The following is a 20,771-nucleotide window of genomic DNA, read 5'->3' as shown; positions in this document are numbered from 1 at the left end:
ACCCATTGTGAAACATGTTGGTAGTAGCATCATGCTTTGGGGCTGTTTGTCTTCAGTTGGAACAGGGACTTTAGTCAAGGTAGAAGGAATTATGAACAGTTCCAAATACCAGTTAATATTGGTACAAAACATTCAGGCTTCTGCTAGAAAGCTGAACATGAAGAGGAACGTCATCTTTCAGCATGACAACGACCCAAAGCATACATCCAAATCCACAACGGAATGGCTTCACCAGAAGAAGATTAAAGTTTTGGAACGGCCCAGCCAAAGCCCAGACCTTAATCCAATTGAATATCTGTGGGATGATCTGAAGAGGGCTGTGCACAGAAGATGCCCTTGCAATCTGACGGATTTGGAGTGTTTTTGCAAAGAGTGGGCAGATATTGCCAAGTCAAAATGTGCCATGCTTATAGACTTATACCCAAAAAGACTGAGTGCTGTAATCATATCAAAAGGTGCTTCAACAAAGTATTAGTTTAAGGGTGTTCACACTTATGCAACCACATTATTATTATTTTTTTTTTACTTCCCTCCACCTAAAAGATTTCAGTTTTTTTGTTCAATTTGAGTTGTACAGTTTGTAGGTCGCATTAAAGGTGGAAAAAGTTCTGAAATTATTTATCTTGGTCATGTTTTTTTTATTTCACAGAAACCTGACATTTTAACAGGGGTGTGTAGATTTTGATATCCACTCTAGGGGTTCTTTGGGGGTTGGGTTGATAACTCAGAAACTGGTGTAGAGTCATGAAGGTGATCTCCAGGGGCTGATGACTTAGACGGGTTTAGAGTAACTTATGGGTTGTCCATTGGGTGATAACTTACTGTTGTAGCGCCACATGTGGTTGATAAATTAGAGACTGGTGTAGAGTCATGTAAGGGTTCTTGAAGGGGTGATAGCTTAGATACAGGTGTGGAGCCACATAGGTGTTCCCCAGAGGGTGATAACTTTGAGACTATTGTAGAGTCATATAGGAGTTCACGAAAAAAGAAAAAAGGGAGGGCTATGGACTTTCTAGGTACAATTACAAAAACTGTTATTTAAAAAGATATAATTTTATTTACAAAAATAGCAATACATTTATAAACATCTTAAAAAGTATAAGCAATCATGGGTTCATCAACAGAAGATGCTTTAGCTATTAGTACCATAGCCATAATATAATAGTAAGAGGAAGACATTTTCTTCAATATTAACCAATCCAAGACTTTGGTATAATAGACAGAGTTGCGGAACATCAGAGTTCTACAAGGGGTGATAGCTTAGATACTGGTGTGGATTCACATAGGTGTTCCCCAGAGGGTGACAACTTTGAGACTATTGTAGAGTCATATAGGAGTTCACGACCTAGAGACTGGTGTAGAGTCACATAGGGGTTCTCTCGGGCCGAGGGTGATGACTCAGATACTGTTGTAGAGTCACATAGGAATTGATAACTTGAAGGCTGCTGTAGGGTCACTAAAGCCCCATACACACTATCAGTTTTTCTGCTGAGTTTTTCCTTCAGATTTTCCAAAACCATATAATATGAGGTCAAACCTTAGAAGTTTCAATTTGTATGCAATCAGGCAGGCCCTTTCACTACATGGTTTTGGTAAATCTGAAGGAAAAACTCAGTAGACAAACTGATAGTGTGTATGGGGCTTTAGAGGTTCTTCGGGTTGTAGAGACTGGTGAAGAGTAATATAGGAGTTCTTCAGTAGGCAATAACCCAGAGACTGGTGTAGCATTACATAGGGGTTCTCCACAGGTTGATAACTCCGATACTGTTGTAGAGTTATGTATGGTGTTCTCCAAGAGGATATACTGTAACGGGCATTGTGCGAATAGCTCATCACACAGACACCACTGTTATTCCCTTTTCCTATATAGAAAAGGAGGGGAAAAAAAACCTACATATTGCATCTCAATTTTTGACCAAGTTGGGGCATTGATCATGGCAGGCAAGAGACCCAAGCATGTTGGGAGGGGTGAAGGGTAGATGTCTCGCCAACCTTTGCTGTTTGTAAGCCATTTACCTGTTTGACCTACTTATGTATGCTCTAAAACTGACGTCCTTTTTGAATGTTTTTATTTATTTATTGTCTCTCTCTCTTTCTCTAGGTATTTGCATACGATCATTGCTTCTGGTCGATGGATGAATCTGTAAAAGAGAAATTTGCAGGTAATGTCCTATAGCTCCACTGCTGACTCAATTTTTAGTTATTTTTCTCAGTTTACACAGGAAAACAGAAATGATTGCCTTGTTCTTGAGACTGTCATTGTAGCGGCACACAACCATTGGATAGGATGTAGAGTTAAATGGCATGATTTTTTTTTATTTTGTAATGTGAGAGTATTTATTGGTTTTCTACGTGTTAGTGTTTTCACATATCTTTGGCTCCTTTGTTGTAAAACAAATTAGTGGGTCATGCAAAAACTTACACAAATCGAATGAGAATTTTATTGGAGGTCGGACCCGTCCATTATCCCATCAATCTGTCAGATTTCAGGCGGATACAGGCAGTCTGAAGGCAGGCAACTACTGCACAACTGTCCTCTAAATAACCTATGGATCTCTGGGAATTTCTTTTCTTTCTTTTTGTAAAACAAGGATTGTATGCATAATGAAAGAAGCAAATCTAAAGTGTTACTTTTTAAAATGTATAACCTTTAAAAATGTTAACTAAAATTTACCCCTCAACATTATACCCCATCATAGGATAACATTTTGCCAAAAATTTAACTGGCAAAATAAGGGACAAATGCTTACCTTCTCAGCTACCTAAGCTAATATAATTTTGCTCTGTTCAGTAGAAATTCTCCACAATTTCCACAAGGAAATTCAGTAGAAATCCTCCACATGGACATTTCCATGAGGTTTGTTCTCCTGGGCTAGCTGGGTTAGCTCTCCCTCGTTCCTCCCTCTGACCTCCTGGTCAGAGTGGAGGAACCAGCGGGAGCTCCAGGGGATTGAGTAAGAGCAGTGCAGTAGTTGCTTGCTTTTAAGCTTGCTCTGTCTGATTGACACCTTGGAACAGGGGATCTCCAAACTTTCTGAACAAAGATCCAGTTTACTGTCCTTCTGACTTTGAGGGGGCCGGACTGTGGCCAATGTGGGTAGAAAATAGCCTGTTAATGGAAGTAAAGAATGCCCCATAATTGGTATTAGTGGAATTAATATTGCCCCACTGTTGGCATCAGGTATAGCGCCCCATCTTTGGTGTCAGTGAGAAGAATAGGGCCCTTCAGTTGGTGTAATTAGGTCGAATAGTGTCCCATCATTGGTGTCAGTGGGAAGAATAGTGCTCCATTGTTGGGGAGAGTGATAGGAATAGTGCCCTATTGGTATCAGTGACAGGACTTATGCCCCATTGCTTATGTAGAAGGAATAGTGCTTTGTATCAGTGGGAGGGGTATAGTGTCCCAATGGCCTAATAAAGGCAAGCAAAGAGCCACATCCGGCCCATGGACGCAGTTTGGAGACCTCTACCTTAGTTGGTAATAGACATCTCATCTTTAATCTCTAATCCAATTTAGTTCAAATTCATAATTTTTTTTTATTTCATTTTTTAATGGTCTTGATGACTACATAACGCATATGTGTGGTGGTAAGAAGCTATAAATAAGCTCCACAATAGGGCGTGAAACGCGTTAGTGTTTTTCCCTATATATATATATATATATATATATATATATATATATATATATATATATATATATATATATATATATATAAAGTGACTGCATTTGGATTTTATTTGTTCATATCAATAAAGATGCATTCTATGGTGTGCGGCCGTCCAGGATCCTTTTTTTCCCTTAAGCTTGTGCAGGGCCAGCACCTGTGAGTTCTACTAGGGCGGGTGTCTTGGTATAGACTCGAGAGGTTGGAGAAGGTGTGGGTTTGATGCCCACACTTCACACATGCGTACACGGAGGCTGTTCTCTGCATGCTCCCAGCTCAGTGGCTGAACTCCTGGGTCACTTATGGGTCCTGGTCTCTAGTTCTGATTGGGAGCCAAAGGTGCAGGCCTCCTTATGTGACCACTGTGACAGCCAGTGGTCACATGATCCAACACTGGTCACATGATTGAAAAGTCCAAGTAGGTGGGAAGAGATTCTTATTGTGTAGAATTTCTGGATGCAAGTATGTGTGATCGTCTTTTTTTCTTTTTTTTTTTCTTTTAGGACAAGATGTTGTTTTTCAGTGCCTTGGTGAGAACATTCTCCAGAATGCCTTTGAGGGATATAATGCTTGTATCTTTGCCTATGGACAGACTGGTAAGATTTTAACTCATTCGACTCTTTCAGTAGAACCCTGTTTAGTCACTGAGGTCCCTGTGTTTGTTGTAGACCAAGTAACACAATGACATTTGGGTTTATAGAGCAAGGTGATGTGCTAACAGTGCAATTATCAGTATTCAGAAAGAAAATTTAGACTTCTGTGAGCATATTTGGGAAGTGCTAAGTTGAAACGGACAAAGGGGGTAGGCAAAAGAGGCTGCCATCTTGGGCTGTTAAGTGGAAGTGGGGGGGGGGGGGGGCAAAAAAAGGGCAAGACCTGCAACCTACACTGCTAAGGTGGTTCACATCATATGGGAGGGAAGAGAACCTTGGCCTTGGGTGCCTAAGGACCTAATGCCACTGGCACAAAGTATCAGTATAAGCTGGTATTAATGAAGGCCTAAGGCAGAATCTCCTTATTGCAAATTGAGGAAACTCAAAGGGAAACCAAATGTGCATATTGGCGCACTGTAATGCCAGCCCTTTGGAGAGGTTGGTGGTGAGCTTTGGGGAGTGTCCGGGGTGGTTGAGCCTGGGGAGTGTCCGGGGTGGTTGAGCCTGGGGAGTGTCCGGGGTGGTTGAGCCTGGGGAGTGTCCGGGGTGGTTGAGCCTGGGGAGTGTCCGGGGTGGTTGAGCCTGGGGAGTGTCCGGGGTGGTTGAGCCTGGGGAGTTTCCGGGGTGGTTGAGCCTGGGGAGTTTCCGGGGTGGTTGAGCCTGGGGAGTTTCCGGGGTGGTTGAGCCTGGGGAGTTTCCGGGGTGGTTGAGCCTGGGGAGTTTCCGGGGTGGTTGAGCCTGGGGAGTTTCCGGGGTGGTTGAGCCTGGGGAGTGTCCGGGGTGGTTGAGCCTGGGGAGTGTCCGGGGTGGTTGAGCCTGGGGAGTGTCCGGGTTGGTTGAGCCTGGGGAGTGTCCGGGTTGGTTGAGCCTGGGGAGTGTCCGGGTTGGTTGAGCCTGGGGAGTGTCCGGGTTGGTTGAGCCTGGGGAGTGTCCGGGTTGGTTGAGCCTGGGGAGTGTCCGGGTTGGTTGAGCCTGGGGAGTGTCCGGGTTGGTTGAGCCTGGGGAGTGTCCGGGGTGGTTGAGCCTGGGGAGTGTCCGGGGTGGTTGAGCCTGGGGAGTGTCCGGGGTGGTTGAGCCTGGGGAGTGTCCGGGGTGGTTGAGCCTGGGGAGTGTCCGGGGTGGTTGAGCCTGGGGAGTGTCCGGGTTGGTTGAGCCTGGGGAGTGTCCGGGTTGGTTGAGCCTGGGGAGTGTCCGGGTTGGTTGAGCCTGGGGAGTGTCCGGGTTGGTTGAGCCTGGGGAGTGTCCGGGTTGGTTGAGCCTGGGGAGTGTCCGGGTTGGTTGAGCCTGGGGAGTGTCCGGGTTGGTTGAGCCTGGGGAGTGTCCGGGTTGGTTGAGCCTGGGGAGTGTCCGGGTTGGTTGAGCCTGGGGAGTGTCCGGGTTGGTTGAGCCTGGGGAGTGTCCGGGGTGGTTGAGCCTGGGGAGTGTCCGGGGTGGTTGAGCCTGGGGAGTGTCCGGGGTGGTTGGTGGCCTGTGGGAGTGGTTGAGCAGCAGCACTGTGATACTTATAGTCATTTGGTATTTCATGTGTTCTGGGTCTAACAAAAGTCAGAAAGTGTTTAAATTCTCAGTGGACAATTGATCTCTTCCAGGCTCAGGAAAGTCTTACACCATGATGGGCACAGCTGACCAGCCTGGACTGATCCCCCGACTATGCAGTGCCCTTTTCGATAGGACGCAGAAGGAGGAGACTGAAGAGCTGAGCTTCAAAGTGGAAGTTTCCTACATGGAAATTTACAATGAAAAAGTTCGGGATCTCCTGGACCCCAAAGGGTGAATGTCCTCCCTGGCAAACTATGTTAATATATCTCATAATAACCTCCCATGACCCAGGAACTATGTGTTCCATTCATTCTTCCCATTATTTTGAATTCAGAACATATGATTGTTTGTCTCGTCTGAAATACATATGATCTGAATTAGGATGTATAGGACCTGACAATATTATTGATTTAGCTTTTATTATGCATTAATTAAAGAACTGCAGAAAACACTGTATTTTCATCTAAACTGGCCATGTAGCATAACTCTACGACATGCTTAGTAAAATGGAAACCATTTTTCTGAGTAAAAGAAAAATGAACCTGCCGTTTTATGGAGTCCTCATTGCTGTAATAGTCATACACATATGGGAAGATTTAAATATTAAGAGATCCTTCTGGCCATTCCTTCTTCTTCTCTGTATGCCATAGCGATCAGCGTTTAGGCTTGACATTGACACGCCAAGGCTTGATAATGTCATTGTCTTCAAAACCATGTCAGGCACAAACAAAATGTGTTTTGTTTGGTTTAGGATAGTTACTAATGTGCATGTTAGCAGCTCTTCTGAAACAATCGCCTCTGACCTCCTAGAAGGTCAATTCCTTCACTCCTCCAGACGTTTGTCAGAACTCCAGAAAGAAAACAGAGAGGCCACTGCCTCCTGATCACTGGCTGTAAATTCAGTACATCTTATAGAGAAACTGAGTCCACAGCGGAAGTAGACCACCTGGGAAGCTCCATTTAGATTTCAACCACCATGTTTCACAGTTAATGTGGGGGTCTTCTCAGCAGGACAAAGGCCTTGACAGGTTTCATGCTACAGCACATAGTCGGAAGTCGGAACTCAGCCTACCTTTTCTTTTTTCTTTTTTTTTTTGTACAGTCTGAAGTGTGGGAGTATTTTGTTTTGGTTAGAGTAGTAAAGTATTACAACTCCCTTCAGATTTTTATTGCCGGTTTAGGAAGTCTATTGAAACCACCCGACCAAGGGACTAAGAGTTCAAAAAGTTAACTTTAAATAACGAAGATCTGAAACAGCCAAACCATTTATGGGATTCAAAGATCTTCCTCTCCTTTAGGGCTTACATTTTATATGTAGTTTAGGAAGACTCACAAACGGCTTAGTCATTACAAATAATTTAAATAATGAGCCATTGTAAGTGCCCAGGAACAATATAGCAGCAGTGCACTATGCCATTTTTGTGTTCTCCTAAATTGCATTCAGTACTTGAGCCCTGGAGAAGGGGGATCCTTGAGCACCGGGAACGTGTTGACATTTTTGTCTTCTTCTTATGAGATAACTTTGAAAGGTTTTTGGACTCCTAGTTGCTTGGATCTGACTGTGCATTAGACTTTTCATAGCTGGATTCTGAACTCCGGGTACCCTAGAGTAGGGGTACCATGCTTGTACTTAGAGCAACCTCACCAGAGTTGTTCTGCCCAAAATGAATTTGATTGACCTTCAACAACAAATTGTTGAGTCAGATCCAGTACCTCATTCGTATATGTTCCAGGTCTTTACTGCCATCTTTTGTCCTCTCTGGGGGGAACCACACTCTCCATTTGTTCTGGACCTTTCTCTATTACAGAAAGTGATGGGAACAGAAGGTGAGGGGAATTCTTCCAATGGAGACACCTGTCCTGGTGACACTAATGCCGCGTACATACGTAGCCGTCTGTCCGACGTACTTAGTCTGGCAGACTTCCCGCCAGACTGTCCGTCGGACTTTCCGAACGAGCTACTTGCCCACACACGGCACTTTTTCAGCGGACTAATACAGCGTACTAAGTCCGCCGTACTATCCGCCCTACTTTTGAAATGAATGGACTCGCCCACACACGTGGAGGAAAGTCCGCTCATTTCGAGCGCGTCTCCAGGTAGGCGGGGCCCCGAAGGATACGTCGCTGGCCCCGCCTCCTGGTGTGGACTTAAAGGGGAACCCCAACGCCGAAACAAATCGGCGTGGGGTCCCCCCAGGTCCACATCAGACCCTTGTCCGAGCACGCTACCCGGCCGGTCAGGAAAGGGGGGCAGAGCGAGCGCCCCCCCTCCTGAGCCATACCAGGCCGTGTGCCCTCAACATGGGGTGGTACCTTGGGAAAGGGGGGGCCGCGCTGCCCCCCCACCCCAAAGCACCTTGTCCCCATGTGGATGAGAACAAGGGCCTCTTCCCGACAACCCTGGCCTTTGGTTGTCGGGGTCTGCGGGCGGGGGGCTTATCAGAATCCGGGAGGCCCCTTTAATAAGTGGGCCCCGGATACCGGCCCCCCACCCTATGTGATTGAGTATGGGGTACAATGTACCCCTACCCATTCACCTGTAAAATAAAGTACAAAAAAACACAACACACAAGATAAAATAGTTTATTGCACAGCTCCGTCTTCGGGGGTCTTCTCGCCGGACTCCTCCGCTATCTTCTTGTAGCTCTTTTACTAGCGGAGGAGCCCGGGGGTCTTGTCCCCCTCTTCGGTTCTTCTGCCGGGCCACTGCGCCTTCTTCTAGCTCTTTTACAGGCGGTGGCCCGGTCTTCTGTCGCCGTCGCCTTCCGTTCTTCTCTTCTTCTTCTTCAGATGTTGCCTCGCTGAGTCCTCCGCTCACAATGACGGGGACCGGGCACGCGGCGACTTATATAGGGACAAGGGGCGGGGTCTTCGGTTGATGTCACATGGGTTCATGTCACATGGGTTGATGTCACATGGCGACAGTCCCAGCATCCTCCGGGACTGTGACATTGTAAGGGGGCGGGGTCACCATGTGACATCAACCCATGTGACATCAACCGAAGACCCCGCCCCTTGTCCCTATATAAGTTGCCGCGTGCCCAATCCCCGTCATTGTGAGCGGAGGACTCGGCGAGGCAACATCTGAAGAAGAAGACGAAGAACGGAAGGCGGCGGCGACAGAAGACCGGGCTACCGCCTGTAAAAGAGCTAGAAGAAGGCGCGGTGGCCTGGCAGAAGAACCGAAGAGGGGGACAAGACCCCCAAAGTCGGAAGAAGAGGTCCGCGGCGAAGAAGAAAGCCGGGCTCCTCCGCTAGTAAAAGAACTAGAAGAAGATAGCGGAGGAGTCCGGCAAGAAGACCCCCGAAGACGGAAGACCCCTGGAGCTGTGCAATAAACTATTTTATCTTGTGTGTGGTGTTTTTTTTGTACTTTATTTTACAGGTGAATGGGTAGGGGTACATTGTACCCCATACTCATTCACATAGGGTGGGGGGCCGTTATCCAGGGGCCCCCTTATTAAAGGGGGCTCCCGGATTCCGATAAGCCCCCCGCCCGCAGACCCCGACAACCAACGGCCAGGGTTGTCGGGAAGAGGCCCTTGTCCTCATCAACATGGGGACAAGGTGCTTTGGGGTGCGGGGGCCGCGCGGCCCCCCCCTCCCCAAGGCATGCCCCATGTTGAGGGCACGCGGCCTGGTACGGCTCAGGAGGGGAGGGAGGCGCTCGCTCGTCCCCCCCTTTCCTGACCGGCCGGGTAGCGTGCTTGGACAAGGGTCTGATGTGGACCTGGGGGGACCCCACGCCGATTTTTTTCGGCGTTGGGGTTCCCCTTTAAGTCCATACCAGGCGGCGGGGCCAGCGACGTCTCCTTCGCGGGCCCCGCCTACCTGGAGACCCGCTCGAAATGAGCGGACTTTTCTCCGGGCGGGAAAAGTCCGCTCATTTCAAAAGTACGGTGGACTGGCATACGCACGGCCGGATTGTCCGCCGAAATGCGAGTCCGGCGGGAAGATTGGAGTGCAAAACTACTTTCTAAGTCCGCCGTACTTTCGGGTCAAAAAAGTATGCCAGAGGCTACACACGGGGGGATTGTTTGGCGGACTTCAGTTTGCCGGACTTTTCCACCCGCTTGTTTGATCGTGTGTACGCGGCATAAGATGGGAATTCCATTGCTTTTGGAGAGGTTTCCTCTCGCGTTGGAGAGAGCTTCTCTAACTTCTTGTTGGTGCCTTTTGGGACAGGAAGTGAAGAAGAAATCTTAAAGCCCACATGTTCTATTCCCCAGTTTTGTGTTATGATTGTTGGCGACGCACACGTCTCTTACTCTGGACCTTGTCTTAAATGCCTTTTCTAGGAGTCGGCAGTCCCTCAAAGTTCGGGAGCACAAGGTCTTGGGCCCGTATGTGGATGGTCTTTCCAAACTGGCAGTCGCATGCTACAAGGTGTGTTTATAATAGTTGTTATATTGTGATAAATAATGGTGGGCCAGAAAAATGAGTTAACATATACAGTGCCTTGCGAAAGTATTCGGCCCCCTTGAACTTTTCAACCTTTTGCCACATTTCAGGCTTCAAACATAAAGATATAAAATTTTTATTTTTTGTGAAGAATCACCAACAAGTGGGACACAATTGTGAAGTGGAATGAAATCTATTGGATATTTTAAACTTTTTTTAGCAAATTAAAAACTGAAAAGTGGTGCGTGCAAAATTATTCGGCCCCTTTACTTCCAGTGCAGCAAACTCACTCCAGAAGTTCAGCGAGGATCTCTGAATGATCCAATGTTGTCCTAAATGACTGATGGCGATAAATAGAATCCACCTGTGTGTAATCAAGTCTCTGTATAAATGCACCTGCTCCGTGATAGTCTCAGGGTTCTGTTGAAAGCGCAGAGAGCATCATGAAGACCAAGGAACACACCAGGCAGGTCCGTAATACTGTTGTGGAGATGTTTAAAGCTGGATTTGGATAGAAAAATATTTCCCAAGCTTTAAACATCCCAAGGAGCACTGTGCAAGCGATCATTTTGAAATGGAAGCAGTATCAGACCACTGCAAATCTACCAAGACCTGGCCGTCCCTCTAAACTTTCAGCTCAGACAAGGAGAAAACTGATCAGAGATGGAGCCAAGAGGCCCATGATCACTCTGGATGAACTACAGCTGAGGTGGGAGAGTCTGTCCATAGGACAACAATCAGTCGTACACTGCACAAATCTGGCCTTTATGGAAGAGTGGCAAGAAGAAAGCCATTTCTCAAAGATATCCATAAAAAGTCTCGTCTAAAGTTTGCCACAAGCCACCTGGGAGACGCACCAAACATGTGGAAGAAGGTGTTCTGGTCAGATGAAACCAAAATCCAACTTTTTGCCCACAATGCAAAACGATATGTTTGGCGTAAAAGCAACACAGCTCATCACCCTCAACACACCATCCCCACTGTCAAACATGGTGGTGGCAGCATCATGGTTTGGGCCTGCTTTTCTTCAGCAGGGACAGGGAAGATGGTTAAAATTGAGGGGAAGATGGATGCAGCCGAATACAGGACCATTCTGGATGAAAACCTGTTGGAGTCTGCAAAAGACCTGAAACTGGGACGGAGATTTATCTTCCAACAAGACAATGATCCCAAAGATACAGCAAAATCTACAAAGGAATGGTTCACAAATAAACGTATCCAGGTGTTAGAATGGCCAAGTCAAAGTCCAGACCTGAATCCAATCGAGAATCTGTGGAAAGAGCTGAAAACTGCTGTTCACAAACGCTCTCCATCCAACCTCACTGAGCTCGAGCTGTTTTGCAAGGAAGAATGGGCAAGAATTTCAGTCTCTCGATGTGCAAAACTGATAGAGACATACCCCAAGCGACTTGCAGCTGTAATCGCAGCAAAAGGTGTCTCTACAAAGTATTAACGCAAGGGGGCTGAATAATTTTGCACGCCCCACTTTTCATTTTTTTATTAGTTAAAGTTTCAAAAAATCCAATAGATTTCATTCCACTTCACAATTGTGTCCCACTTGTTGGTGATTCTTCACAAAAAATCTTTGTTTGAAGCCTGAAATGTGGCAAAAGGTTGAAAAGTTCAAGGGGGCCGAATACTTTCGCAAGGCACTGTATGTGACCGTATATTACTCAGATATTTTTTTCCAGTAAAGCTGAATTCCTGGATAAGCAAATAGTGTGTAAATATATTCCTCATAAACTATATTGTCAAAAGTATTAGGACGCCTGCCTTTACACATGGCATTCCAGTCCTTAGTCTGTAGAGTTCAATATTGAGTTGACCCACCCTTTGCAGATATAACCACTTGGGAAGGCTGTCTACAAGGATTAGGAGTGTCTCTATGGGAATATTTGACCATTCTTCCAGAAGCGCATTTGTGAGGTCAGGCTCTGATGATGGACAAAAAGGCTTGGCTCACAGTCTCCGCTCTAATTCAGCCCAAAGCAGGCCAGTCAATTTCCTCCATCCCAAACTCGCTCATCCATGTCTTTATGGACCTTGTTTTGTGCACTGGTGAGCAGTCATTTTGGAATAGGAAAGGGCCATCCCCAAACTGTTCCCACAAAGTTGGGTGACCATAAAATAAAAAATGTGTTTGGGGAAGGAATCCTTCCTGGGGAAATACATTAGCAGTTTTAAGTTGTTTGTGTATGAGATTGTTCTTATGTTTTTTTTTTTTTTGTATAGGATATAGAATCTCTTATGTCGGAGGGCAACAAGTCTCGCACAGTAGCAGCAACCAACATGAATGAGGAAAGCAGTAGATCACACGCCGTGTTCAATATCATCCTCACACATACTCTTACTGATGTGCAGTCTGCAGTGAGTGATATGTCCCTTGCCTATTATTTACTGTGTCTCTAGTTCCAGAGTAGGCAGGCATATGCCAAATATACACTCACCAGCCACTTTATTAGGTACACCCATTCAATTGTTTGGTAACACAAACTGCTAATCAGCCAATCACATTGCAGCAACTCAGTGCATCTAGACATGGTTAAGAAGACTTTCTGAAGTACAAACTGAGCATCAGAATGGGGAAGAAAGGGGATTTAAATGACTTTGAAACTGGCATGGTTGTTGGTGCCAGATGGGCTGGTCTGAGTATTTGAAAAATTGCTGATCTACTGGGATTTTCTCACACCACCACCTCTCGATTTTAAAAAAACGCATATATCCAGTGAGCGGCTGTTGTGTGGAGGAAAATGCCTTGTTGATATCCGAGGTCAGAAGAGCATGGGCAGACTGGGTCGAGATGGCAGAAAAGCAACAGTAATGCAAATAACCTCGTTACAACCAAAGTATGCAGAATACCATCTCTGAAAGCATAACACATCGAACCTTGAAGCATATGGCGGCTATCGCAGCAGAAGACCATTTTGAGTGCCATTCCTGTGAGCTAACAGGAAACTGAGGCTACAGTTTGCACAGGCTCACCAAAATTGGACAATAGAATATTGGAAAAAACATTGCCTGGTCTGAGTGTCGATTTTCAGCTGCGACATTCAGATGGTCGGGTCAGAATTTGGTGTAAACAACATGAAAGCATGGATCCATCCTGCCTTGTATCAATGGTTCAGGCTGGTGGTGGTGAAAGACCAAACCAGAGAAAATTCCCAGCTCAACTCGCCAACCAGTCTGCTTACCAACCAAATTAACCTGTCCAACAGTATGTGTTAAAAACAGGGGTTTAGTTGGCACACATTTGCAAACTCATGTGTAAGCTGCAAGGCCTGTTCATGGTACCCTGTGTATCGCTTGCAGTTCCAACCCTCCAAAATGTTTCCACAATGGAAGCACATGCATTCTAATGGATAGATAAGGGGTAGGTTGGCCTGGAGGTAACCCAATCCTCCTTAAGGGCACATTAGACACCCAGCACATAGCACAATGGCAGCAAAGATGTCCCCTGACCAAATAATATGCATGTGCTTCCATTGTGGAGACTCTCAAAAATATAGAAGGGTCAGGACTGCAAGTGCTACACAGGGTGTCATGACGAGGCCTTGCCGCTTATGCATGCGTTTGCAAATGGGTGGGATACTTTGTGGCATTTGCGTAGTAATGACTTTCTTCTGGCGACTCGACCATGCAGCTTTCTTCAAGTGCCTCTTTATTGTGCAACTTGAAATAGCCACACCACATGTTTTCAGAGAGTCCTGTATTTCACCTGAAGTTATTTGTGGGTTTTTCTTTGCATCCCGAACAATTTTCCTTGCAGTTGTGGCTGAAATTTTAGTTGGTCTACCTGACCGAGGTTTGGTTTCAACAGAACCCTTCATTTTTCCACTTATCGATTAGTGTTTGAACACTGCTGATTGGCATTCTCAATTGCTCTGATATCTCTTTATATCCCTTTCCTATTTTATACAGTTCAACTACCTTTTCTCACAGATCCTTTGACAATTCTTTTGCTTTCTGCATGACTCAGAATCCAGAAACCTCAGTGCAGCACTGGATGAAAGATGCAAGGGGCTGTCAGGAGTCCAGAAACTCATTGACCTTATATACACACACACACTAATTACAAGCAAACCGATCACAGGTGAGGATGGTTACTGTGACGGAACGTCCCACACTCCACTTGAGTGCTTCCGACAGTATCTCGCTTCCTAAGTCCTGGAAAATGAGTACAATGGATCTGGCTAAAGTAACCCCCAAGAACCAGACAAAACCAGTCTTGGAGTACATCAGGAATAGCCTTCTTTGAGATCTCACACAGATATATACAGAAGGATGACAATACAAACTGTAACCAGAAACCTAATTAGCATGAGCTAATTATCTAATCATTTAGACAGCCTAGGTGACTCAGAGACATGACCTTTAGGACAGACTTGCTGTCTTTTTAGCTCAGAAGACACAATCAACATTATTATAAATAGAAACACAGAAAACCTTCTCACAATAGCAGAAGCTAATTACAATTAACAATACAAATGGTAGACTGTCGGGCTCCTACCCAGCTCTGGAGGCCTGTGATCAGCTCTTTATATATTATTAGGAGATATTGTGGATAAATATTACTGTTATATTTATGTAGCCACCTTCTCATTGTCAATTAAACAGCTGTCCATCATTTTTCTCATTCACCCTGTGACTCTCATGGACACAGGGTGGCTTAGACATAGGAGGTGCATGGGGAGCTGAAACAAGGGTTTCCCAACCTCTCCCAGGGATTCTGGGTTCCATGGGCCCTCCCGTTACAGTTACCTTTACCTAGCCATTCAAACCTCTTTGTACCAACTTGTGTGCATGTTATCAGGCCAAAATCACCAGGGTATGTAAACTTTTGATCAGGGTCATTTGGGTAGTTTCTGCTGTGATTATGATATAAAAACAGTTGATTGAATAATAAATGGCTTCAGCCAAACACTACCCAGGAGTAAAAAGTTTGTGTTTTATCATTCATATTCTCTGAAAAATGGCCAAGAAATCATAAATTCTGCCAGGGTGTGTAAACTTATGAGCACAACTGTATTTACAGGGGGATAAAAAGCTTTTTTTTTTTTTTTTTTCTCTCGCTTGCAAGTAACTTTTCTATGCTTTGTACCGGAAACCTTATATTAGTATCATTTTAAAATGGGAATAATTATAGACTAAAATGTAAGCATTTGTGTGATGGAAGCAGTTCCTCTTATTCAGCGGCAGCACTCTTATAAATAAAGGACTGGCCTCTTTGGGAACTGCAGCATGGTCCCCCCCAAGTGGCCATTAACCTCTACTTGAGGAAACTTCACCGGCAGCTGTGTTTACAAAGGGCCGCTTATTTTAGCGCATTTTTCAGTATGAGTTCATTGCATTGTCACCCTGCGTCATTCCAGATCCTCTGCCTGGATATTTCTATGGACACTACTCTCCATGTATAGATCATTGAATTATTGCGCAGATATTTCTGTAGTTAAACAGACCCATGTTGTCACTGCAGCGGAACATCTGAGTCTCATCTGCTTCCTTTCCATCTGGAGGGGTTGACCTCTGTCCCTAACCCATAAATATCTCTCTGGCTGTGTTGGACACTTTATTGGGACACCCCGCTCTCTCCCTCTGCACAGCGTTTTACAAGGCCACTTTTCCTGCTGGTTTTTCTCTGCTGATGAATGGCCTGTCATAGGCCAGTGCCTGGCGGTAGAGGCCGGAATGTTGTCCAGATTGTGTGCACTGTGCTACTTGGGATTTCTCCCGACATCTGTGGGCTGCTGGAATGAGCTCATTGCACAGAGCTGCCCATTACAGAGAGATTTGGTATTTTAGTGTGCTAATTAACCTTGCCAGCTGTGCGGGTCTGAAGAGGAAGTTCAAAGTTTAAAAGTCCTCCAGGACCTCTCCAGAGTCACTCTCATTCTTTGGCACTCCCTAACCCAACCTGTTCAGTTATCTCCTTCACTGTCTGCCTTTAGGCTATCCCTAACAACTCCTGTCTTCATCACCCCTACCTAACAACCGAACTTACACTCATGGGCCACTTTATTAAGTACACGTAATGCCACGTACACACGATCGAATTGTCTGGCGTACTTAGTCCGACATACAATCCGGCAGATAATCCGGCGGACTTTCTACCGAACGGACTTGGCCACACACGGACACACAGAAAGTCCGACGTTCGCTTGCGCGATGACGTACAGCACGTACGACGGGACTAGAAAAAGCCAGTATCCAATAGCTTCCTTTTTCGTACTTGCTTTGAGCATGCGTCATTCTTAGTCCGCCGTACTAGCATACTGACGAACGTATTGTCCGCTGAAACCCAAATCCGACGGGAAGATTGGAGTGCAAAAATACTTTCTTAGTCCGCCGGACTTCACGCTGGAAAAGTCCGCTGAAGCCCACACACGATCGAATTGTCCGCTGAAATGCGTTTCGGCGGACTAAGTACGCCGGACAATCTGATCGTGTGTACGCGGCATTACTATTAAGGGGTTGGACCTCCTTTTGCCTTCAGAACTGCCTTCTTTCTTCATGGCATATGTAGAACTGACCCCCGAAGGAGCTGCTGAATTTTTTTTGGGCTTACCGTTACCTCACCTGCTCACTGTGTCCGTCTTAGGGGTCCCATTGTCGAGTGGATTAAAGAATGTTAGCTCCGACACTTAGTCCTTTTTGCAAAGGACAAACAGCTTCCACAGGCTGGATCTGGCAACCACCGGATAGACCTCTCTCAATGACCTAGCAGCCGGTGAGATGCTCGAACAAAATCTCTGCCACAGACTTGTCAATTCAACGAAATCGTTGTGCAATCCTCTGCCACAGGAAAGCACAACCAGCAACTTGTTGAGAAATTAAAGGGTTCTCACACAGTACCAGTTTCCTTCAGCCGATCCGGCGATACTGTGTGATAGGTGACCCGGGATGCGTCCTCCAACTGAGTCTCCAGGCTCTTCCAGAGATACCAGCCTTGTTGCTTGGTCCTCTGCTGAAAAAGTCCTCCCCTGGATCCTCCAGTCGCTTGGCTTCTTCCCGCAGGCAAGACAGCACAGGACCACCCGTGGATCGGTAGGCCCCAAGACTTTTGGGCCCACTCTTTTTTAGTTACAAAGCCTCGGGCCAGCCGGTCCTGAGACATAGAGAAAGGCGGCACACACCTCAGGCCAGGAGGGCCATGAGGTCGGGATAACGAACCCCAAAAATATGGCGCCTGTACCCTAAGTACCCTTACCCAGAATGCACAGCAGGTGAACCACTCCCACTGAGCTATTTCTGAGTAAAGGAGGTATCCAATACATTCAGCCTGTTGCATTTCCAACACTTACCGGTGGTGACAGCGACACCCACGGCCAAGTGGAAACTGGCATAACCCAGCTGAACTGGTACAGAAACCAGAACTTTAGCATAATCTGAGCCAAACTGCAGCTTCAGACAAACTTAAATTTACAAAAACAATAGCGTCTGTTCATTAGGAGCAGGGCGCTACACATAGATTCAACAAGGTGTTGGAAATATCCCTCTGAGATTTTGGTCCATATTGACATAACATCAAAGTGGTTTCTGCTGATTTGTCTGCTGTACATCCATGATGCAACTCTCCCATTCCACCGCATCCCAAAAGTGCTCTATTGGATGAGATCTGTTGACTGCGGAGGCCATTGGCATACGGTGACCTCATTGTCATGTTCAAGAAACCAGTGGTGAGATGATTTGAGCTTTGTGACATGGTGCATTATCCTGCTGGAAGGAGCCATCAGAAGATGGGGACACTGTAGTCATAAAGGGATGGACATGGTCAGCAACAATACTCAGGTAGTTTGTGGCATTGAAATGATGCTCGATTTGGTACTAAAGGGCCCAAAGTGTGTCAAGAAAATATTCCCCACACCACTGCACCACCATCCTGAACCATTGATACAAGGCGGGATAGATCCATGCTTTCATGTTGTTTACACCAAATTCTGACCCCACCATCTGAATTTCACAGCTGAAATTGAGACTCATCAGACCAGGCAACATTTTTCCAGTCTTCTATTGTCCAATGGTGAGCCTGTACGAATTGTAGCCTCAGTTTACTGTGTTTAGGGAGTGGGACCCGGTGTGATCTTCTGCTGCTGTAGCCCATCTGCTTCAAGGTTCAATGTGTTGTGTGTTCAGAGATGGTATTCTACATACCTTGGTTGTAACAAATGGTTATTTGAGTCACTGTTGTCTTTCTATCATCTCAAACAAGTGCCCATTCTGTTCTGACATCAACAAGACACTTTGCTCCACACAACTGCCTCTCACTGGATATTTTCTCTTTTTTTGGACCATTCTCTGTAAACCTGAGAGATGGTTCTGTGTGAAAATCTCAGATCAGTATGTTTTGAAATGCTCAGACCAGCCCGTATGTCACCAACAACCATGCCACGTTCAAAGTCACTTGAATCCCCTTTATGATGCTCGGTTTGGACTTCAATTTGTCTTCACCACGTTTAGATGCCTTAAGTGCATTGAGTTGCTACCATGTGATTGATTAGCAATTTGTGTTACCAAGCAATTAAACGTGTGCCTAATAAAGTGGCCGGTGAGTGTATATGTACATAGGTTTTATATAGCACCAACAGTTTTTACATCACTTTACAATATAAAAGGAGACGGGACAGTTAAAATAAAATTAGACGAGATGAGAGCCCGGTTTGAGGGCTTACAATCTTTAAGGGAGGGTCAAGTGATAAAAAATGTTAATACCTGTGTGAGGGATGCATTGGAGAAAGTAGACATTTGATTGGTAGATGGTGGTGGGATAGGCTTCCCTGAAAAGATGAGTTTTCAGGGATCACCTAAGGTGGACAGAGCAGCAGATAGACAGATTGGGGTATGAAGTCCCAGAGGATAGGAGAGGCTGGATATGAGCATGGGAGGGGATGACAAGGAAGCTGGAGAGCAGGTCTTGGGAGGAACAGAGGGGACAGTTTGGTATTGGTATTTTGAGATGAGGTTGGTAAATTAGCTCGTATTTTAAATTGTATTCCTTGGGGGATTGGAGACCAGTGGATGAATTGGCATAGAGGGGTGAAGGACACTTGGCAGAAGCCAGTGGTGGGATTGTCCGAGAGCGGTGGAGGACACTCAGCAGAAGCCAGTGGAAGGATTAGTGGAGAGGGGTGGAGGGGAGGGCACTCATCAGAAGCAAGTGGTGGATTGGCAGAGAATGGTGGAGGACACTCGACAGAAGCTATTGGTCGGATTGGCAGAGAGCTGTGAACAACACTCAGCAGAAGCCAGTGGAGGACACTCGGCAGAAGCCAGTGGAGAGCACTCAGCAGAAGGCAGTCGTGGGATTTTCCTAGAACGGTTTAGGACACTCAGTAGAAGCCAGTGGAAGGTTTGTCAGTGAAGGGCGGAGGTCACTCAGCAGAAGCCAGTGGAAGGATTAGTTGGGAGGGGTGGAGGGAAGGGCATTCGGCAGAAGCCGGTGGTGGGATTGGCAGAGAATGGTGGAAGACACTTGGCAGAAGCCAGTGGAAGGTTTGGCAGAGAGCGGTGGAAGACACTCAGCATAAGCTAGTGGAGGACACTCAGCGGAAGCCAGTAGTGGGATTGGCCGAGAATATTTTAGGACACTCAATAGAAGCCAGTGGAAGGTTTGTCAGTGAGGGTTGGATGACACTCGGCAGAAGCCAGTGGTGGGATTGACCGAGAATGGTTTAGGACACTCAGTAGAAGCCAGTGGAAGGTTTGTCGGGGAAGGGTGGAGGACACTCAGCAGAAGCCAGTGGTAGGATTGTCAGAGAGCGGTGTAGGACACTCAGCAGAAGCCAGTGGAAGGATTAGTGGGGAGGGGTGGAGGGGAGGGCACTTGGCTGAAGCCAGTGGTGGGATTGGCAGAAAATGGTGGAGGACACTCGGCAGAAGCCAGTGGTGGGATTGGCAGAGAGCGGTGGAGGACACTCAGCAGAAGCCAGTGGAAGGATTAGTGGATAAGGATGGAGGCATTGGCAGAGAGGGGTGGAGGACACTCGGCAGAAGCAAGTCGAAGGATTAGTTGGGAGGGGTGGAGGGAAGTGCATTCGGCAGAAGCCAGTGGTGGGATTGGCAGAGAATGGTGGCAGACACTCGGCAGAAGCCAGGGGAAGGTTTGTTAGTGAGTGGTGGAGGACACTCAGCAGAAGCCAGTGGTCGGATTGGCAGAGAGTAGTGGAGGACACTCAGCGGAAGCCAGTAGTGGGATTAGCTGAGAATGGTTTTGGACACTCAGTAGAAGCCAGTGGAAGGTTTGTCAGTGAGGGGTGGAGGACACTCCGAGGCCAGTGGATAGGGGTAGAGGGATTGGCAGAGATGGGTGGAGGACACTCAGCAGAAGCCAGTGGTGGGATTGTCAGAGAGTGGTGGAGGACACTCAGCAGAATCTAGTGGAAGGATTAGTGGGGTGGAGGGGAGGGCACTCAGCAGAAGCCAGTGGAATGATTAGTGGCTAGGGGTGGAGGGATTGGCAGAGAGGGGTGGAGGATACTTGGCTGAAGCCTGTGGAAGCGTCGTTCAACACTGAAGAGGA

The 20,771-nt window shown here is 46.5% G+C and overlaps 1 protein-coding gene across 1 annotated transcript in view; it reads left to right on the top strand.

Annotated features, from left to right (window-relative positions):
- KIF13B (kinesin family member 13B) overlaps window positions 1-20,771 on the top strand; it is a gene marked incomplete in the record, with an annotated part of 350,254 nt that overhangs the window by 116,461 nt on the left and 213,022 nt on the right. The window contains 5 exon segments of the mRNA XM_077489267.1: window positions 2,102-2,162; window positions 4,169-4,261; window positions 5,908-6,088; window positions 10,156-10,243; window positions 12,491-12,625. Of these exon segments, the coding sequence (XP_077345393.1) occupies window positions 2,102-2,162; window positions 4,169-4,261; window positions 5,908-6,088; window positions 10,156-10,243; window positions 12,491-12,625 (558 nt within the window).

This window comes from Lithobates pipiens, unplaced genomic scaffold (genome assembly GCF_037356315.1).
Source record: "Lithobates pipiens isolate NorthernLeopardFrog02 unplaced genomic scaffold, aLitPip1_a1.2 Scaffold_18, whole genome shotgun sequence".
NCBI lineage: Eukaryota > Metazoa > Chordata > Amphibia > Anura > Ranidae > Lithobates > Lithobates pipiens.
Note: the sequence above shows the minus strand (reverse complement) of the source record. Positions and strands in the feature narration are given on the sequence as shown.